General features: G+C 38.9%; 1 protein-coding gene across 1 annotated transcript; it reads right to left on the reverse strand.

The window, feature by feature from the left end:
* Positions 1 to 19445: 19445 nt before the first annotated feature.
* On the reverse strand, positions 19446 to 19700 carry LOC123567692 (small ribosomal subunit protein eS27-like). The gene has a single exon (XM_045366832.1). It carries the CDS (start codon positions 19698 to 19700, stop codon positions 19446 to 19448), a length of 255 nt encoding a protein of 84 aa, XP_045222767.1.
* Positions 19701 to 20550: the final 850 nt, after the last annotated feature.

Below are 20550 nucleotides of genomic sequence, written 5' to 3' on the forward strand. Positions count from 1 at the left end.
TCTCGCTCTGTCATCCAAGCTGAAGTTCAGTGGCACAATCTCGGCTCACTGCAACCTCTGCCTCCCAGGCTCAAGCAAGTCTCCTGCCTCAGCCTCCTGAGTAGCTGAGATTATAGGCATGTACCACCGCGCCCAGCTAATTTTTGCATTTTTAGTAGAGATGAGGTTTCACCATGTTGACCAGGCTGGTCTTGAACTCCTGACCTCAAGTGATCCACCTGCCTCAGTTTCCCAATGTGCTGGAATTTCAGGTGTGAGCCACCATGCCCGGCCCCTCTTTGTAATAGAATATCCCACCCCCACTCTTTCTCAGGTGGTCACTATGAAAGGAGTATTCCTCCTCACTTCATTGATTTTTGGGAGTTGGCCATGTGACATTATGACATACTTTGGCCAACAGGATGTGAGCAGAAGTAGCAATGTACTGATTCTGTGCAAAAGCTTTAAGCACAATTGCTTGATTCATCACAGCTTGCTGTTCCCATCTTCTGCCATGATAGAACAGCATGTGCAGCGAAAGGTGGCTCTTTCAACCAAGTCCCAAACTAAGAAGACACACAGAGCCAGCTCTCAGTCATCTGCAGCCTGGAGCCACAAGTATTGTGAAAATAAATACATTTAGCTTGCTTTTATGCATCATTACTACAGCAAAAACTGACTCAAAAACTGGTACCTAGCAGTGAGGTGTTGATGGAACAAAAACCATGTAGGTAGGGGAGGGGGCAAGGAAACTGTTACAGAAAACAGCAAAATGGCAACTCATATTATGTCATGACAAAACATTTGGTAAAATGACCATATATAGAATTTTCTTGCCTGGTATAACCTTTTGTGGTAAGGCTGTTAGGCTATTGCTGCCATTTTTATACGAGTGAGCCCTTTGTGACATCATTTTAGGGCAACTTGATTTTCTATCTCTGGCAGTACTATTTCACGAGTATATGCAAAATAGTGATACTATAGTATGTTGTTTAGGAACTAGTCTCTCATTTGCATTGGAAGTAGAGAGATGATAATCTTCCATCCCATGAAGCCATTTTTAATCCTCACAAAATTCATTGTTGTACCATATCCTAGAAGCAATTCAGTGTAACAGGTATTTCCATGGATTTGAAGATACTGAACATATAATTGTCTCTTTAAATTCTCTTTCAGAGTATGTAATGAATTTTGAGGCATTTACTTTTGATTTCTGCCAGATGGTAATGTTTCAGAATATAGCACTAAGGAGCTTGTTAGAACAGCAATATTAGTAAATACAAGACCACAACGGCCTCGTATGCCAGCTTTGTCATGCAGTCTCTTATGGAATTGTCAACATTTTGTCTGCTTCCTTGATTTTCTATCTTCAGCATAAGCTTATTTGAAGATAGAGAAGCTGCCAAGTCACAATTATTTTCCACCGCATGTGATGAGATTTTCTTAATCTAATTTTTTCAATGAAATATGACACTGTATGAAGGATTTGTTTCAGTGATTTTCCAAAAGGAGTTTGTATTTCTGACTCATAACTTTGCTCTCTATGCTTTCTCAGTCATCATCCTTGGTAATTTTGTGAGATTTTAGACACCTTGGATTTACATTTCCTAAATCTTTTCAGAACTACTTCAGGTCTTCAAATGGTCACATCTTGGCCTGGAAGAAAGACATAGATGTAGAAACAGACACAGGTACAAATACGGACAGATACAGATATATAGACGTGTAAATATCTATTTACACATCTATTTTTATTTATATAATCTCTATTTCTTTTTTCCTCTTTTAGCCCCATCCCTACCCCCTTAACCTATCTCCCCATCCCTTACTCTCCTTTTATTCTCAAACTTTGTAAAGTTTACACAGGCTGTTTTTGGGTTTTTTTCACCACTCCTCAATCTCACAACCTGGCTCTTATCCACATATCTGTCATGGAAATGGAAACTTATGAGTTCCTAATCACAAATCCAATGACCTTAGTTGTATGGAAGGGAGGCATGAAACATTTGATGATTTTGGCCACAGACACTGATATGGAGAATGAGGAATTCGGGGCAAACAAACTTAAGGTACGTGGGGTGGAGGAATGGAAACTCAAAGTCAGGCCTTAATGTGAAAAGGTGAATCCAAGGCAAATCCTACAGTAATAAAAGAAGCAAGAAACAAATGAAGATAAAGTCTAAGTTGAATATTGCTTTAGCTAGTTATTGCTGCATAATATCCAAAAATTTAGTGGCTCAGAAGAACAATTTTATTACTTATGATTCTGTGGGTTAGAAATTCCAGCAGGGATCAGTTGAGGTGGCTCTTCTCCACTCCACATGGTGCTGTCTGAGACCCTCAACTAGGGCTGGAGGGTCCAAGATGGTCTTGCTCATCCATCTGGGGCTTTGGTGCTGGCTGTCAACCTGGATCCGTTGTTTCCACTCTGCATGGTCTCTCTCTTTACAAAGTCCCTTATTCTCCATAGAGAGATATCAGGACTGGATGCAGACTGGAGTTTAAGTCTAATGGGTAATTAGATGAGGTTTTAGCAGGTAGAGAGAAGGAAAGGAGGTTGGGTATATTTTGCCCATGGGAGAGACATGAATTGTTGTGGCCAGAGGACACATTGTAGAAAATTGTCTGTAAAGACGGCCACCAACGTGCATGTTGCCTCTCCCATCAAGAGGTAGAACTTATCTTTCTTCTCTTTGAATCTGGACTCACTTGTGACTTTTTCTGGCCAAGAAAATATAGCAGCAATACTCAGTGCCAGTTTGGGTCTATCCTTTTAGAGACCTGGCAGCTTCCATTTTCATTGTGTTAGGATCCGGCCAGCATGGAAGAGCTGTGCTATTAAATGATAATGGATTTCCAGGAGACAGAAAGAGATCCAGCCAGCCCTCAGCCATTCCAGTCACACTTAGCCTAGGTGCCATGTGAGTGAAGCAGTGCCATGTGAGTGAAGCTGAGCTCTCAGCTGAATGCAACAGCTTGTGTGACACCAGCTGGTACCACATGGAAGGGAAATAAGATATACCCAGTGAACCCCACCTAATTCCTAACACATAGAATTATGAACAATAAAATTGTTTTAAGCCACTATTTTTGGATACTTTGTGACAAAGAATCAAGCTTAGATCAGTCTCTTCTTAGACCGCAGTGTCCTTCCTCACAGAATGCAATTTTAACAAGAGTCCTGCCAAGTCCATTTAGCCAGAATTCCTCATCCTCAATATCTGATCACCTTCTGTATCTGATCATGTTCCTCCCCCTCCACCAGCACCCAGGTGATGCCTGATCAGCACTACCTGCCTTTAGCAAGAATCCTGTTAGGTCAGTTCGGCCAGAATCTTCCCTTACCCCTGATGTTTCCAGTTAGTAATTTTCCACCCACTGACCCCACCCTGCTTTTTCTAGATAGAAATATCTACTTTTCTTTGTTGTTTGAGGTTGAGCACAGTCTCTCTTCCCTACTGCAAGACCCCACTGTGCCATCCCTTCACCTATCAAGATGTTCTGAAAAATGTCTGCCTTACTGTGCTTTACTGAGTGTAATGAATAATTTTTTTCTTTGACATTTGTTAGGCAACAGATAACTTAAACAGATGTTATCACTCTAGCCAAATGAACTTGAACTCCTGACAGGGCATCAGTCTTAGTGAGAAAATAGAGCACTAAGCAGAGAAAATGATGCAGTTTACTCACATGGGTTTGGAGGGAATTTAAGGAAGGCTGGTAGCAGTCTTAGTTTCTTCCACACTGAGGAATTAGCTCTCAGCTAGAATAAAGAAGGAAGATGTCCTTCTAATGGTTTGAGTCTTTGGTGTGCCCCTGCTCGTGTGCTATGCTAACTGTCCTGGAATATTCACTTCGTGTTACACAGTTCTTAGTAAGCAGCAGGCAGATTACCATGAAGCTAATGAAGCTAACGTTCAGGTCCCCTCATTTCCACAGCCCCTTTCAAAACCTTGGAAGAGATTTTAGGAATGTGTTCACCTAAACAAATACTTCTGAAAATTTTGCAAAATCTCATGTTGAGTGGCATGGAAGTTACCACAAGGATTTTGCAGAGCTAGTTAAGGGGAAATTGAATTCATCATATATTTAGTTTGTTATAGAGAATATTTGTGTTTTGCAGTCACTCTCTTGTAGAAGTTATCTTTTCCAGTGTTGGACTGACCTCCAAGAATGCTCCAACCACTCATCATGAAAACTCACCAGGCATTGTAACATGAAGTTGCAGGCCAGAAATAATACCTTGATAGAGGCTTTCCCAAATTTGACAATAATCCTAAAAATGTGTATAACACTACTGATGAGTTGTAAAGCAGAAACAAATGTTTCTAAATCATTAATAAAAAACAAACTTCAATCAGCTATGCTAAATATTAAAATCTTTGTTATCTCAATATTAAACTTTTTATATGAAAATGCAATCAAAGAACATATAGCCAAAAAAGGAAGAAATATAGAGGTATATTAGGCTCTTAGTTTTCTTAAGATAGCTTGCTACATTCTGTTTTTGTGTGTGTAACTTGTTCTTTCATCACTTTAAATATATTTATTTCCACACTAAATTTTGTTTCTTTCTTTTAAGGAGCACTATAAAATTGTTTAAACTTTAGGTCCATAAAACTTGAATTGATCCCAATGACATATATCACTTATTTAATCCCAACTAGCAAGATGTTTGTATTAATGTCTTCATTTTAAAACTGAGAAAATTAAAGGAGGGAAATATTAAGGTCAGAGACAGCCAGTGGTGTAACCTGGATTTAAAGCCAGCAGGTTGACTTTTGAGCCTATGTCTTACTTATTCTCCACTCTGCTGCCCTTGAGGACAAATGAAGTCCAGCCCTTTTCCTTAAGGAATGTGCAGTACAATAGTACATCCGAAAAATGATTACAGTATATCATGGTATGTGCCAGATTAGCTATACAAGGTACAGAATTAGAAAGGAGAAATTAAATTTGCAGGAGAGTAGGGGAGATTTCACAAAGAAAGTGATACCTACTTGGTTACATTAAATAAAGTTTAAATTTGAACTTATATTTAAACTAATTTAATGTACCTAAAATCATTGGCTCTGGTCACCAAGCAATGATTTCTAGTATTGAACTACTGTATATATTACCTCATCCCAAATTAAGTTGGTTGAACAATAGTTTTCAAAAGCACCACAGAGATTCAAAGAATAAACTAAGACTTTTGACAATGCTTTAATCCTCCCACCATTCCCACAAACATAACAGGAATGATGACAGAAATGAAGAGACCACAATTTGGAGGTTTATGTGCTTATCCGGGATGATACAAATCTAATGCAAAATTAAAATAGGACAATGTTTTGTTAATCCCAATGTAATTTTCCATCCGGTATGCTATATGTCCTAACCAAAACTTGGTTTTATAGATAAAAATGATGCTTTAACAAGTCTCTCTGGTGGTTTTAGAAGTAGAAACCTTGGGCAGGGCATAGTGGCTCACGCCTGTAATCCTAGCACTTTGGGAGGCCAAGACAGATCACTTGAGCCCAGAAGTTCGAGACCAGCCCAGGAAACATTACGAAACCCTGTCTCTACAAAAAATAGAAAAATTAGCCGGACTTCTGTAAAAAAAAAAAAAAAGTGACAAGTGACACAGAGTTAATTGGATAAGTAACAGTATGATGGGAGAATAAATACAAATAGGATTCCTTAGAGAAAACATTACCATTTAATCAACTTTAATGGGCTCCTATATAGTCCAAGCAGCTTAAGGCACTAGATTATTTCCTATGAAAAGATCTGAGAATAGGCAGTTCAAGAGGTTGAAAATTTAATTTTTGAAATAACATTAAGCAAGAATCAAATACCCATGTTAATCAATAGCATTTAGTTATAACTGGCTCAGTGATCAGACAATAAATTACTTTGTAATACTAATTTGTTCATGAGAAGATGGCACTAAACTTAAAGTAATTGATGGAAACAAACTGCTAAAAAAAAATGATAAAAGACTCAGAAAAAACAAAGAAGAAAGAGTTCTTCCCCAAAAGAACATTATTATTGTTTTCTCTCCTGGGGGTTGCCCTTACCTCATGTATTAGTTTGTTCTCACTCTGCTAATAAAGATATACCTGAGACTGGGTAATTTATAAAGGAAAGAGGTTTAATTAACTTACAGTCTCACCTATCTGGGGAGGCCTCACAATCATGGCAGAAGGCAAAGGAGGAGCAAAAGCATGACTTACATGGCAGCAGGCAAGAGGGCGTGTGCAGAGGAACTCCTGTTTATAAAACCACCAGATCTCGTGAGACTTATTCACCACCACGAGAACAGTACAAGGGAAACCACCCCCATGATTCAATTATCTCCACCTGGCCCCACCCTTGACACGTGGGGATTATTACAATTCAACGGGAGATTTAGGTGTGGACACAGCCAAACCATCATCTCAACTCCACCCAGCCGATCTTACTCATTCTTCAAGTTCCAGTTCCAAAGCTAAGACTTATAATCATTCCCTGATGTCATTCTTCTTTTCTGTGCTCCTTCAGTACTGTTGCCCTTTGTTCTCTTTAATTTTCTTTGTATTTATCGCCCTCACAATACCATGTGCCTTTGGTATATAACCGTATGATTTAGAGCTGAAAGGAATCCTCAATATCCTTTGGTTTAATGCTTTAGTAGCAGGGTCTAGCTGAGTCCAGGCTGTAAAACAGGATTAGGGTAGGATTAAGGTAGGATTATTTGGCTGGTGGTGCTAAGAACAGACTGAATTTTTAAAAATTGAACAATTTCAAAATTTTTATTTCTCAGTGATTAGCTTTAAATGTACATTCCTATGCACATGGAGTTATGTCAAGAAACTTGTTTGTACCACCTCTTTCTGGCAGCCTTCAGGAAATGAAGTAGCATCATGCGCAGCATGTTAATCATTGATGATGAATGTGGCCTGGGATGAATTACATTACAGGATTGCTGTGTACCGTGTGACATGAGGGGCTCATAATAGGCTTAAAGGTGATAAAAATATTTTTTGTTCTCTTAAATATCATAGAAATAACTGGAAACATTAATAGAAATACAGTTGACTCTCCGTATCCATGGGTTCCACATCAATAGATTCGACGAACCGTGGATCAAAAATATTTAGGGGGAAAAAACTTCACAAAGTTCCAAAAGGCAAAATTTGAATTTGCCACACGCTGAGCACTATATTGAAGTCACATGAATGAGGAGATGTGTAGGCATTATATAAGTAATCTAGAGATTATTTAAAGTATACAGGGGGATGTGTGTGGGTTATTTGCAAATACTATACCATTTTATATAAGAGGCTTGAGCATTTGTGGATTTTCATATCTGCAGGGGGTCCTGGAGCCAGTCTCCCATGGATATAGAGGGACAGCTGTAATTTCTTTATAAATTGGTATTGACTACATAAAGAACCTCATTTACTACATATAGAACCTCATTATTCGTTTTTTTTTTTTTAAGAAATCAAATCTTTTTGAATCATTCTGTGTTTCCATGGGTTGCTAGGCAATGGTTTGGTTGTTGCTTTGGGTGGGAGGGTCAGGGAGGAAGATTAAAATTCTGGGGTGAGGTGATAGCCAGACAGAGGAGGGAAATGAGATAGCAACCAACTGCCAATAGCTGGAAGAGCTGTTTTTGAGCCTTTTGTTGAGGGATAGATGCTGAAAGAACTAGTTTTGTGAATGACTTCATGAGTATCTGAGAGTAAGGAGAGCAAGTTTGGTGTTGGGTTAATAAATGTCGAGCAGAACTGGCTGGAGATCATGCCTGATCCCCACTCTGCCATGGGCTCAGTGCAGTTTGGGATACTCTGAGGACTCAAGATCACCAATGAATGGCCTTGAAGCCATCATTCTCTGGAAGGGCATTGGCAAAAGAAGTGGTACTAAGGTACCTTGGCAATAAAAGAAGTGGTACTAAGGTACCTTGGGAACCAGAGCAGACTTGAAGAGAACATTTGAGATGTCTCCACACTCCACTACCCAGGGATATCAGAAGTAATAGACTGCAGGGACTGCAGGGTGAGGAACCTGGGTGGAGCAAGGGCTGATAAGAGCCATCAGAATTATGTGGCCTTGTTTGTGCTCTCAGGCCAGCAAGAGCATTTGAGTTATGTTCTCATTTAACAGGTAAGGAAACAGTGGTCAAAGGACCCCAAATGACCTGCTCAGGATTTCACAGAAAGTTAATGATAGAGCTAGGACCAACTCCTCTCCTGATCTCCCAGCTGGAAGACTATAGTATTAATATGGGGTTGCTGGATCAAATAGAATAATTATCTCCTCTAGTATTGTATATCATATAAATCAATAAGAATAAAGGCCAACAAATGTTTTGTTTTTCTGCTATGAACAACAAGAAGCTATTGTTAAATTTGTTTGTTAAATTAACATAAAGCTTTATGTTTAAGAGTCACAAAATTTTAAGTAAGATGCCTGACTTTAATCGTGACACTGATATTTAAATAAATCACTGACCAGGCACAGTAACTCACACCTGTAATCCCAGCACTTTGGGAGGTTGAGATGGGTGGATCATCTGAGGTCAGGAGTTCAAGATTAGCTTGGTCAACATGGTGAAACCCCATCTCTACTAATAGAAAAATTAGCCTAGCGTGGTGGCACGCATCTGTAGTCCCAGCTACTCAGGAGGCTGAGGCAGGAGAATTGCTTGAACCAGGGAGGTGGCGGTTGCAGTGAGCCAAGATTCACACCACTGCACTGCAGCCTGGGTGACAGAGCGAAACTCTGTCTCAAAAAAAAAAAATTAATTAATTAATTAAATTAATCTACTAGTGTTTATGGACTAATGATGCCTTACCAACACAATATCATCAAGAAAAAATAATTTCATTACATTAATTTTTCTAATGATACCTTTTATCAGTTTAAAATAATTTCTAGTAAAACTCTTTTTTTAGAGAATTTTGTTTTATAATTATTGATTTTAATAGCCATAATTTACTGAATGCTTATTATCCAGATTCATTGCTAAGTGCTTAAAATGCATTACTGAATTTAATCCTTGCAAAACCCCATGAGGTAGGTAATGTTACTTTTTTAAATTCTTAGGTAAGAAATATATTTTAGAGACCTTAAGTACATGCCTAAGGGCAGTCTCAAATAAATGACATTGCTCAGTAGACTGGGATCCAGAGCCTAGGCTCTTTACCACTATATACTATAGCTTTACAGACTGCCCTTGGTTTGTTGTTGTTTTGTTTGTTTTTTGCTTTGTTTTTTGAGACAGAGTCTTACTCTATTACCCAGGCTGGAGTGAGGGTTGCAATCATGGCTCACTGCAGCCTCAATGTTCCAGGCTCAAGCAATCATCCCTCCTCAGCCTCCCAAGTAGCTGAGACTACAGGTTCATGCCACCATGTCCAGCCGATTTTCAAATTTTTTTTGTAGAAACAGGGTCTCACTGTGTTGCCCAGGCTGCTCTCAAACTCCTGGGCTCAAGCAATCCTTCCACCTCATCCTTCCAAAGTGCTGGGATTACAGCCATGAGCATCGCACCAGGGCTGTCCTTATTTTAAGCAGAAAAATATTAAACATTTTTTAAAATGTCAAAGTCATCTTTAAGAACATTTGTTGCTGTTCCAGGCTGTAATTCGATGACTGGGGAGACTATATGACTATGTAAATCTCTATGAAAGCACATCATATGGCTTAGAGTCTTGTGCCTTTGTGTTCTTCCATCTGAATTCATAATTTTTCCTTATCCTTTATCAATGTCAACCTGTCAGTTACTCCTTTCAGTTTCCACTGTGCCTCCATCTAATATCTTTCCTCAAATTGCCTTCTAGTTTCCCATCCCTTATTTATTAAGAGTTGGGAAATCAGTTCAAAAACTGGATTAGTTACACATAAGCAAAGAATAAGCAGTCTCTGAAAAAGCACCAGTGCACTTTCTTGTAAGTTAAATACAGTGACTTTAGTGCTTGGATTGAACAGCATCATTTTTAGCTGCTTGAAAATTTTTATTGACAAATTCCTACCATTGGATTGCACTTCAGAAGATTAGGTTATTTTTACCTAAGAAAGGTACTGTCATATGGACAGAATGCCCTGTACACAGAAGACGAGCCTGGCTGCTAAACACTCTGCGAATTCTAGGTTAGAAAGCTGAACTATACAAATACACACTACGATGTAACTTTAGATTATTTAAATATCTGAAAATAAGGAAAGGTTAAATAAATTATGGCACATCCTCAAAATGTATATCCACATACCCATTTTTGGATATCCATAGCATAAAACAATTTACAAAGCATTAGTTATAACATGAGAAACTATTTTTGTTATCACATGAAGTTTAAAAACAGGATTTTGGCCAGGTGCAGTGGCTCATGTCTATAATCCCAACACTTTGGGAGGCAGAGGAGGGCGAATTGCCTGAGGTCGGGAGTTCAAGACCAGCCTGACCAACATGGAGAAACTCTGTCTCTACTAAAAAATATATATATATATATATATAAAATTAGCCAGGCATGGTGGCACATACCTGTAATCCCAGCTACTCAGGAGGCTGAGGCAGGAGAATCTCTTGAACCCGGGAGGCAGAGGTTGCAGTAAACCGAGATTGTGCCATTGCACTCCAGCCTGGGCAACAACAGTGAAACTCCGTCTCAAAAAATAAATAAATAAACAAACAAACATAAGATTTAAAATAGCGTATGACAATAACAGCTAACCTCTGAACACCTGCTACATGTAGACCATTTTTGTTGTAAATCCAACAAACATATGCATACTCAATTGCTTGTGGTTTGCAGTTATAAACTTCTAAGATGGCTTGTTCACTCGGACACCGTAGGAGTCAAAGGCAGGTCCACTAGGTCTAAGGCCTAAGAGGTGAGGAAAGCTGTCACAGGGAAAAAATGGAATGAACAGGTGTAAGTTGTTCCCATAAATCTTCTGTCCTTGAATAACTTTTATTCCCTATCCTATCCCATGCCATTCTCTAATGCCAACCAAGTCCGGCTACAGTGGCTCATGCCGGTAATCCCAGAACTTTGGGAGGCCAAGGTGGGCGGATTACCTGAGGTTAAGAGTTCGAGACCAGCCTGGCCAATGTGGTGAAACCCCATCTCTACTGAAAATACAAAATTAGCTGAGTGTGGTGGTGGGCGCCTGTAATCCCAGCTACTCAGGAGGCTCAGGCAGGAGAATCGCTTGAACCTAGGAGACAGAGGTTGCAGTGAGCCAAGATTGTGACATTGCACTCCAGCCTGGGTGACAAGAGCGAGACTCTCTCAAAAAAAAAAAAAAAAAATTCTAATGCCAACCAGTACTTCTAGGAAAAAGGCTGATAGGACAGTTATACTAGATGGACCAGGTTGATAATACCTGAACCCACTTGATCAACCTTAACAACAGAAAAAGAGAAACAGCTGGCCATTATATGCCTCCTGATCTGTTGCAATCAGAAGTACCACCTCTGAAGTGCTCTTGTCAAAAATCAAATCTGAATCTGATCTCCACTTTTGTGAGTTTGGAACTGTCTGTAATAAAAATAAAAATAAAACACTTAAGGATAGTGGTGAGTTGACAGTAACTATGCGAGGACTCAAAGCAAACCGTCAGCAACAATACCCGACCTCTGCAGAACTGACGGAAACAGCGGCGCCCACCAGGATGCAACACTTCATACCACTGCCAGTGTCTGCACCAGGAGCTCGTTTATACTCCATCCGCTGCCACAGTCATTTCACATCCATGTCTGCATTAGAAACTTGACCTTGAAACCCCCGTTACTGATCCTGCCAGATGAAAGAAAACTTCTGACCCTGCCTTCCTGTGGCACTAGTTTCTGAGACTAGGTCTGGGGTCGTGTGGTAGAGCCTAGGTCACATAGCTGACCCTTCACTGCGAGGAAACTGGGAAAAGCAAATATTGAGCATTTATATGAGCTATAAGGTCTTTACCCTTCACCAAGATTCATAAGGAGGAGAATTCCCCAAAGAGGAAAGGGTTCAAGTACTAGGCAGCCAAAATGAAAGACAAATGTCCACTATAATTTTCTTTAAAAATTACTTTAAAGATGAAGCACAAACTCCTCACTGTTATGATTTGAACTCCTCCAAAATGTGACCCAATCAACTTTTCCAGACTTGATTCCACTGTTCCTCCACTCATATTATATAATTCAGCCGAAATAGATGACTCACAATTGGTTAAAAAAAAAAAAAATCCACTTTCTCTCACTATTTGTGCTTATGCTGGCTCATCTTCCAAAACATCAAACCTCTATATGTGGCTCATTTTGGAAGTCCATCAAGTTTATTACTTTCTCCACAAAAATTTTCATGATCCTAACTCTTGGATATAATGTTTTTCCCTGCTTTGGTCCCATTTTACTTTGTTTGAACTTTCACCTAATGTTGTTCATTACATTCTGTCTTGTATGGTAGTTTTTTCCATACTTGATTTAGGTCCTCCTCCATTACACTCTAAGCTTAAGAATGTATTAGGTTTTATTATCTTTGTCTCTCTTGTAATGCTTAGAAGAGAATCTTGAACATAATTACTTTTACTTAATGGAATTGAGCCATGCTTAGGCATGAGATTATTATTATTATCATGGTTTCAAATATAGGGTCTTGGTAGAATAGATTAAGAATTCCCAAAAGTCTGGGCGCCGTGGCTCTCGCCTGTAATCCCAACACTGGGAGGCTGAAGCAAGTGATTCACTTGAGGTCTGAAGTTCGAGACCATCCTGGCCAACATGGTGAAACCTTGTCTCTACTAAAAATACAAAAATTAGCCAGGCATGGTGGCCTGCACCTGTCACCCCAGCTACTCGGGAGGCTGAGGCAGGACAATCGCTTGAACCCAGGAGGCAGAGGTTGCATTGAGCCGAGATCGCACCACTGTACTCCAGCCTGGGTGACAGAGTGAGACTCCATCACAAAAAAAAAAAAAAAAATTCCCAAATGGGAAATAGGTTAAAAAAATGATCACACTGGCAGGTTTTAGCCACATAAGCCACACTCAGTCCCATTTTGCTGGAAGCCAGAGTTCTATACTCTCAAGGATAGACCTGATTTTGCATCCACACCTAATTTCCTTTCCATCTGCTCCCTATCCAACCCCATACCTCCTCCATCTGGCCCTCTGCTGGTGGCAGCCTTGTCTCCAGTACTGTTTCCTTAAACAATATCTCTGCTCTAAAACCCAAGAAGATAGGACAATTCTATATAAGGAGTTAAGGAAGGTTTTCTCAAAAGAGATGATATTTTGACAACTTTTTAGAGCTCAAGTAGGCATTCCCTAAATGGAGAATTGGCAGACAGAATTTTAAACTGAGAGACAGAGGATTAAAAGTATATGCCACAATCAAAATGCACATTATTTTTTGTGTAGCTGGATCATAGGCATATAAGAAAATGGAACTGGAGAAAGTATTTTGGGATCTAAATATGAAGAGCTGATGTGCTTGCTTGGATTTTTTGTTCTAGGCCAGTAGTTCTTATCCTTTTGAAGATTCATGGACACCTCTGAGAACCTGAGAAATGTTATTAACCTTCTCCCTAAAAATTACACACATTGCCAGAGGCCAAAAATTTCCAAAAAACTTCCAAGAATTCCAAACATCCTGTGAGGCTCATTTATGGACAAGAGTCTACAGATACCTGGATTAATAACCTAAGTTTCAGGGAAAAGGAGTTATCAAATGCAAAAAAAATATTTTTTGTTCAAAATTCATATTACTTGTTATCCTTGTCTTCATCACTGATTCATCAGCACCTTACCATAAGGACTGCTGATCTTTGGGATCATTCTGAGGCAGAGACTGTTATCTAATCAATATTTATTCTTTCTTCTGCTTTCATTCAAAATGGGCCCAACCAAAATACTACATTTCCCAGCCTTCTTTGCAGCTAGGATAGGTTTTGTGACCAAGTTTGACCAAAGACATGATGTTGCCTCACCAACACCATGAAATTCAGAAACATGTCTGTTTCTGAACTTTCTTTACACGAAAAAACAAATCTTTCCATGTTTAAGCCACTATAGTCAGTTCTCTATATTATCAGCAGCTGAATGCCAATTCCATCTAGTTCTTGTAGTGGTCAACAAAACACCAGCTACACATGACCCTAACCCTATTGTATGGTAAAAGATGTGGGAGGAAAATTATCTTCTTTTAGAAAACACTGTAAGTGACAGACTTGGGATGGCTGCCCCAGACTAATTAGTAAAGGTTAGCTCTCATTCAAGCAAAACAGAGTACAGAAAAAGATTCATCAAGAATGTAAGAAACTAGTCCCTCATCCACTAAAACATGATAACTCTGCTTAACTCTCACAGTTCTTCAAAAGGATAATGAATGTCTCTCTTCATCCACATGAAAAAGAGTGAAGTATGCCTCACAATGTTAACCTGATAACATCCCTTTAAGCCACAGATGGCCTGAAGAAGATTTATTTTCTTCCTGGGGTTGTCCAGAGCATGGGGTTTTACAGCCAGAATGTTTCTGGTTCTACTTTTCACTTTGAGTAGCTAGAGCCTGAAGTCTACCAACCATTTCCACTTATATCCCCCAGATACTTCCATTTCAGTATATACAAAATGGAACCTACCTCTCCCAACTTCTATGGCCCAATGAATGTACTACCAAAAATCTAGAAATCATCCCACACTCTTCCCTCCACATCCATTTGTTGCTATGTACCTATGATCCTACCACCAACATTTTTCTCATGTCCTCTTATTTTTTCACTCTCATCATTTCTCAACTAGACTACAATTCCTAAATAACAATTGCCATGCCCCTATCTAATTTATATTTCATAGTTTAATAAAATGAATCCTTCAAAATGAAAATCTGATTAGTTTAATTCAAATCTCTTAGCAGGGAACCAAAGGCCTGTTAGGATCTATTCCATGATTACCTCTCTAATGCTGTCTCTTGGTACTTTGTCTCATACCCTACACAGCAGCCAAATAAAACCAACAGCAATTTGCTGAATAAGTCCTGCTCTATCCCGCCTTCATATCTTTCCCTAGAAAGCACTTTTCTCTCTTTGCCTGGAAAACCACTATTCATGCTTCAACACTTAATTGATGTATTACCACCTTCAGGAATGCTACCTTGATTCTGCCCCCAAGGAGCAGTATACCATGGTATTTAAGAGCAGGGGTTCATGAGCTCAAGCTGCTGGCTCTATGACCTTTGTCAAATAATTTAACCTCTCTGTGCCTCAGATTCCTCATTTGTAACTTGGGGATAATTTCTCATAGAATTATTGAGAAAATTGAACAAGATACTATATATAAAAGTGATTTGAACTGTTTCTGGAATATGGTAAGCACTCAATAATATATATGAGCTGTTTTTCTTTCCAAGATTATGTTAAATTCCTTAGTTTTATGGTCCCAGACTTTCATGACCTACCCAAGTGTGATGAAAATTGTGGACTGATTCACAAAGTCTTATCAACTTGTCTTGTAGTTAGAGAAATTGAAAAGCTAAAAATGTTACACTCACTCCCTTCAGCTAACACTCTGCATGTGTCCTATGCCTAACGGGTAAGATTTAAAGAGCAGAAGCCAATCACAGGTCATCTTCCAGTTGGTTCTTTAGCAGTCTTTTTGAGCAAATATCACCTTGGAAATGACTATGTTTCAGCTGGTTCCCTGCGAGTAGTTTTGAATATCCATTCTTTGGTTTGCTGGGTACCAGAGGCAAAGCACAATGGCAGCAGAGGTGTTGGTGGCAGTCTTGATTTTCGAACGTGCTTTATGTGGCCTCATGGAAGCTCCCCTATAGGTGAGATCTCCATTGTTCTGAAGACATTGCTGGATCCATAAGACACAGTGAATCTTAACTAACAATCTAGGTCAGCTCCACTATAAACTTTCATTTCTCCCAGCATAAACTCTGCAATCCAGTCAGGGTGCTTCCCTACTTTCCAAACACTCCACGCTTTCCTCATCTTCCCACATTTCTTATGCCATTTCCACCTCACTCCCTCCCTTCTAGAATCATTCTTGTAATCCAAAATCTTCCATTTGAAACTACCTTTTAGAAAGCTCCTTAGTTTATATGCAGTCATAGCTCCAATATAAACACTTTTTATTTTGCAATTTTTGGCAAAAGTAATCTGCAACAGTAAAACAAGGATTAGGCAAGTTTACATACATATGACCACAATCTAGCCAAGAAAACGTCATGAATCATTTCCATAGAGGGCATCATTTAACTTGAAGATCTTTTTCTCAGGACTTTGTAGGCCTTTTCGAAGTCTATTTAATGCTTCTTACTTCTGGTAAAAGAAATTTCTGCAGCCCCAAGTTCAACATATAAATAGCTTTAAGCTAACTTATATCACCCTTGGGGAATACAATATTTTGAACCAAAAGAGCCAGTTTAAACCAGGCATGGTGGCTCACATCTGTAATCCTAGCACTTTTGGCAGCCAAGGCAGGAAAATGGCTTGAGCCCAGGAGTTCAAGACCAACCTAGGCAGTATAGCAAGACTCTGCCTCAATTTTTTAAATAAAATTTTTTAAAAAATTAAAAAGAGCCAGTTTAGACCAAATATGTGTTTCAAGATCTACCATTTTTAAGTAATGTTGAATTTTAATACTCTTTTATTAGAATAGGGAATAGACCATAATCTACAGTCAGGTTATATATTTTAAACCTGGAGATGCAGGTTTTGATCCTACCTTGTTCAGTGATCTTAGGTAAGTAGTTTAAACTATCTGAGTAAATTATACAATTTAAGTAAAAGTCAGCAACATAAAAACACTGCAATTCTGAAGCTACTGAGGTTGCTTTAGAAACACAGTCCTCTAAAACTGAGGGTCCTCTACCATGTCTTCTCTGAAGTGGCTCTTTTACTGTCCAAGCCGTTTTGAACATGTGGGTTCCAACATGCTTCAGTAGAAACCTTCCTGTGAGGAAGGTAACCTTAACTCAGTTTTTTGCTAAGCTCTGTTACAGTGTGTGTATATATATATATATATATATATATATATATATATATATATATGGCATCTGATAGTTTCAAAAGTCTTAAATAAATTTTTGTGTAACATCTCAGGATTTTTAGACTCCCTCTCTATTGAAGATAAAGGCTTCAGCATGAGTGAAAGGCACTGACCTGACAAGCAATTTGAGTAGATACACAAAGCTGGACACTCAAAATTGTCTCTGTCTTCTGATACTGCCACACTGTAAAGGAAAACCCTAAGTATCCCAGCTCTCTCTTCTCTTAAGCCCAGTGCGTTCCCAGGAAACATCTTAGTCTTGACACCCCTGGTGGTCCATCCTTCCAGCCTCCACACATGAACAGTATATTCCTTTACTATTGCTGGTCAGAGCTCATCAAGGTGCTGGCTGGCCTGGACTCTTACCTGGAGGCTCTGAGGGAGAACCCGCTTCCATGCTCATTCAGATTGCCAGTACGGTGGGCCCTGTTGCCTTCCTGGCTGTGGGCCAGGGCTCCTTTTCAGCTTCTGGAAGTTGCCAACTGTCTTTGGGGTTATGCTCCACTCCTTCAAAGCCAGCAACAGAGCTTCAATTCCTTCTTATATTTCAAATCAATCTGATGTCTTCTGCTGCATCTCTCTAACTTCCTGCCTTCTTCTTCTGCCTTCTTCTTCTGGTTTGAGGGTTCATGTGAATACATTGGGTCTACCCAGAAAATCCAGGAATCTCCCTATTTTAAGATTAAATAATTAGTAACTCTATTTATATCTGCAAAGTTCCCTTTGCCATGTAAGGTAATATATTCATGCTCCCAGGGATTAGTGGCTACAGAGTGTTCTTGGGGGCTTTAATTCTGCCTACCACAATCAGACACGTCTGAAACCAAGGCTTTCCAGCTGGAGCACCTGGTTCTTACAGCACTCAGTAAACCAGGGAGCGGGGGGGGAATCTTTATCTGCAAGTGTCCAATTAAAATCCGTGAAGGATAAAACTTATTTGTTAAATGTTAGAATTATTGCATAACAATAAGTATATTGGCCGGGCGCGGTGGCTCACGCCTGTAATCCCAGCACTTTGGGAGGCTGAGGTGGGCGGATCACCTGAGGTCAGAAGTTTGAGACCAGCCTGGACAAAATGATGAAACCCCATCTCTACTAAAAACACAAAAATTAGCGGGGTGTGCTAGTGGGCGCCTGTAATCCCAGCTACTTGGGAGTCTGAGCAAGGAGAATCGCTTGAACCCAAGAGGCAGAGATTGCAGTGAGCTGAGATCATGCCATTGCATTCCAGCCTGAGCGACAGAGCAAGACTCTGTCTCAAAAAAAAAAACAAAACAATAAATGTATTTACACTCTCCTATCCAATATCGTTTATCAAAAAATGTAGAAATTCATTTGATTTTATGAAAATTGCAATTACAAGGTCAATATTCTGGATAAGGCATTATATATGTTTGACTTTGTGTGACAGTTGGATTACATGTGAGTTTTTGTGTCTGTGTATAAATATAGAGAAAGTCAATGTAACATAGTGGATGTAAACAGATTAGACTAACAGACTTCTAAATTTTAGCATGAATTCTACTACAAACTACCTGTGTGACTTTAAACAAGTCATTTAAAGAACTTTCATCTTAATCTTTTCTACTATAAAGTTGGCTGTTTCATCAGGTTGACATCCAGCTGAAGATTCTGTAGATCAAGTAGTCGATAATAAAGTAAAATGGCTCAGAAACCCAGATATCAACTCCTTAGAACCATTTCTTCATAGAAGAGTTAAAGAGAATTTAATTTTTTGTTACAATTTCTATGAAGTATTTTTCATTTCTTCCTAGAAAAATCACCAATTTTTGTTTCTCTTTCAATGAAAGAGAAATTCTGTCAATGAAAGGAAAATTCACAAGTTTAAAATCTGTTCCTCAAGAAACGAAGTGAAATGTTAGTTTTAAAGAGGTTGAACATCTTAAGATTAATACACATTCTATTGCAAAACAGATTGTTATCAAAATGCCTTTCTAAGAAGGCAACATAAGCAGAACAAATCCTGCAAAAGATTTTACCCATCATATTTTTCCTGTGGTGAATTCTGGTACATCATCACTCTTCCTCTTAAATTCACAGCAAGTTCCCTTTGCTCCAGTTCACAGCATCTACTTTCCAGTACACCAGCAACTGCACAAAACATATTTTTAGTAAAACATATTTTTAGTAAAACATACATAATATGTGTTTTGGGTACAAGAATCAACTCTTCTTTGTGGACTCAAAACCCCATCAGTTGCAACAACACTGACCTCACCTAACAATGTTATCTACAGTTAATGTGAAAAAATGTATGCTGAAGGTAGTCAGTGTCCCCATTAACAGAATCCAATTTATTTCCCCTGAAAGAGATGCATGGGTTCAGAAGCTCTTACATACCAACTAATCTTACAAGCTTACATTTTCTTTGTTTTTAGTAGTTTTTACATCCAAAATGTGTGTATTGGGGTGGTTTCCTATTTATCTTGCTCTTAGTGCTGATTCCACCGGAAGGAACATTCTTCTGTAAGCCTTGCTTTTCCTCCTATATGCTGACAGAGGACAGTGGAACAGACGACCCACAAAACTACTATTTGTGCATGGCTAACAATGGTGCCGATCTTGTAACATCCTAGACATTTCATATCCATGAAGTAGGAATTGAGGCTGTGCACCAGGCCCTGCTTCTTGTGTTGCCTCCTCTCCATTTCTGGAGAACAATGAAGGAGAGCCTTCCCAAGAGGCATACTCTCCTGGGGAGGTCATCACTGTCAGCAAAAAAACGAGCTTACCATTTCTGTCACTTGCTTTCACTTCAAACTCTTTAAGTGTCTTTAAATGACACTTAGTTTTATTTAGTTGAATTAGTACAATTAGTTTCTTAAAAAGTAGTTTGCACTTGCTAGTAATTGTTGCTATTCAGAGAGTTTATTAACCTCATAAGTAAGGCAAAAAAGCACAGCACCCCTAATTTGTATTGTGTGTTTTATTTCCACATGACATACACAGACTATTTCTATTATGGTTATGTGAATATATTTCAAAAAGCAGAAACCATCTCCAGTTCTGATAGCACTCAAAGCACAGGACTTTGCACATTGTGGTTGCTCAATAAATATTTTTGCATAATTTGTTAATCATATTCATGAAATTCCATAGAGCATATAGCAAAGTAGAGAACAGTCCAGTTCTAAATAATGCTAATTAGTACCAAAGCAGCATGTTCTCTTCTGTTCTGGGACCACATTTTCAATCAAATTTTATTACAAATTTTTAAAAATTGTATAAGGTACAATTTACATACAATTAAACACACTCATTTTAAGGGTTGATGAGTTTTGACAAATGCATACATCTAAGCATACCTCACCAACATAATCAAGATATGTATGCATGCATACATTTATGTATATGCACATATATGTTACACAAATGTATATAAAGCGTGGTCATTGGGGGATTATGGGTGTTGATTTGGGAGAGTATTTTTGGAGCACAGATCTATGAGTTTTAAGACCAGTATAGACTTACGTCACCATCTTCACAATCAAGATACTGAACAATTTCATTACCCCCAAAAAATTCCCTCATGCTATC

Source organism: Macaca fascicularis, chromosome 11 (assembly GCF_037993035.2).
Source record: "Macaca fascicularis isolate 582-1 chromosome 11, T2T-MFA8v1.1".
NCBI lineage: Eukaryota > Metazoa > Chordata > Mammalia > Primates > Cercopithecidae > Macaca > Macaca fascicularis.

Excerpts from the sequence above, each read along its gene's own strand:
- LOC123567692 (XM_045366832.1), bottom strand. The coding sequence starts at position 19,700 with ATGCCTCTTGGGAAGGCTCTCCTTCATTGTTCTCCAGAAATGGAGAGG.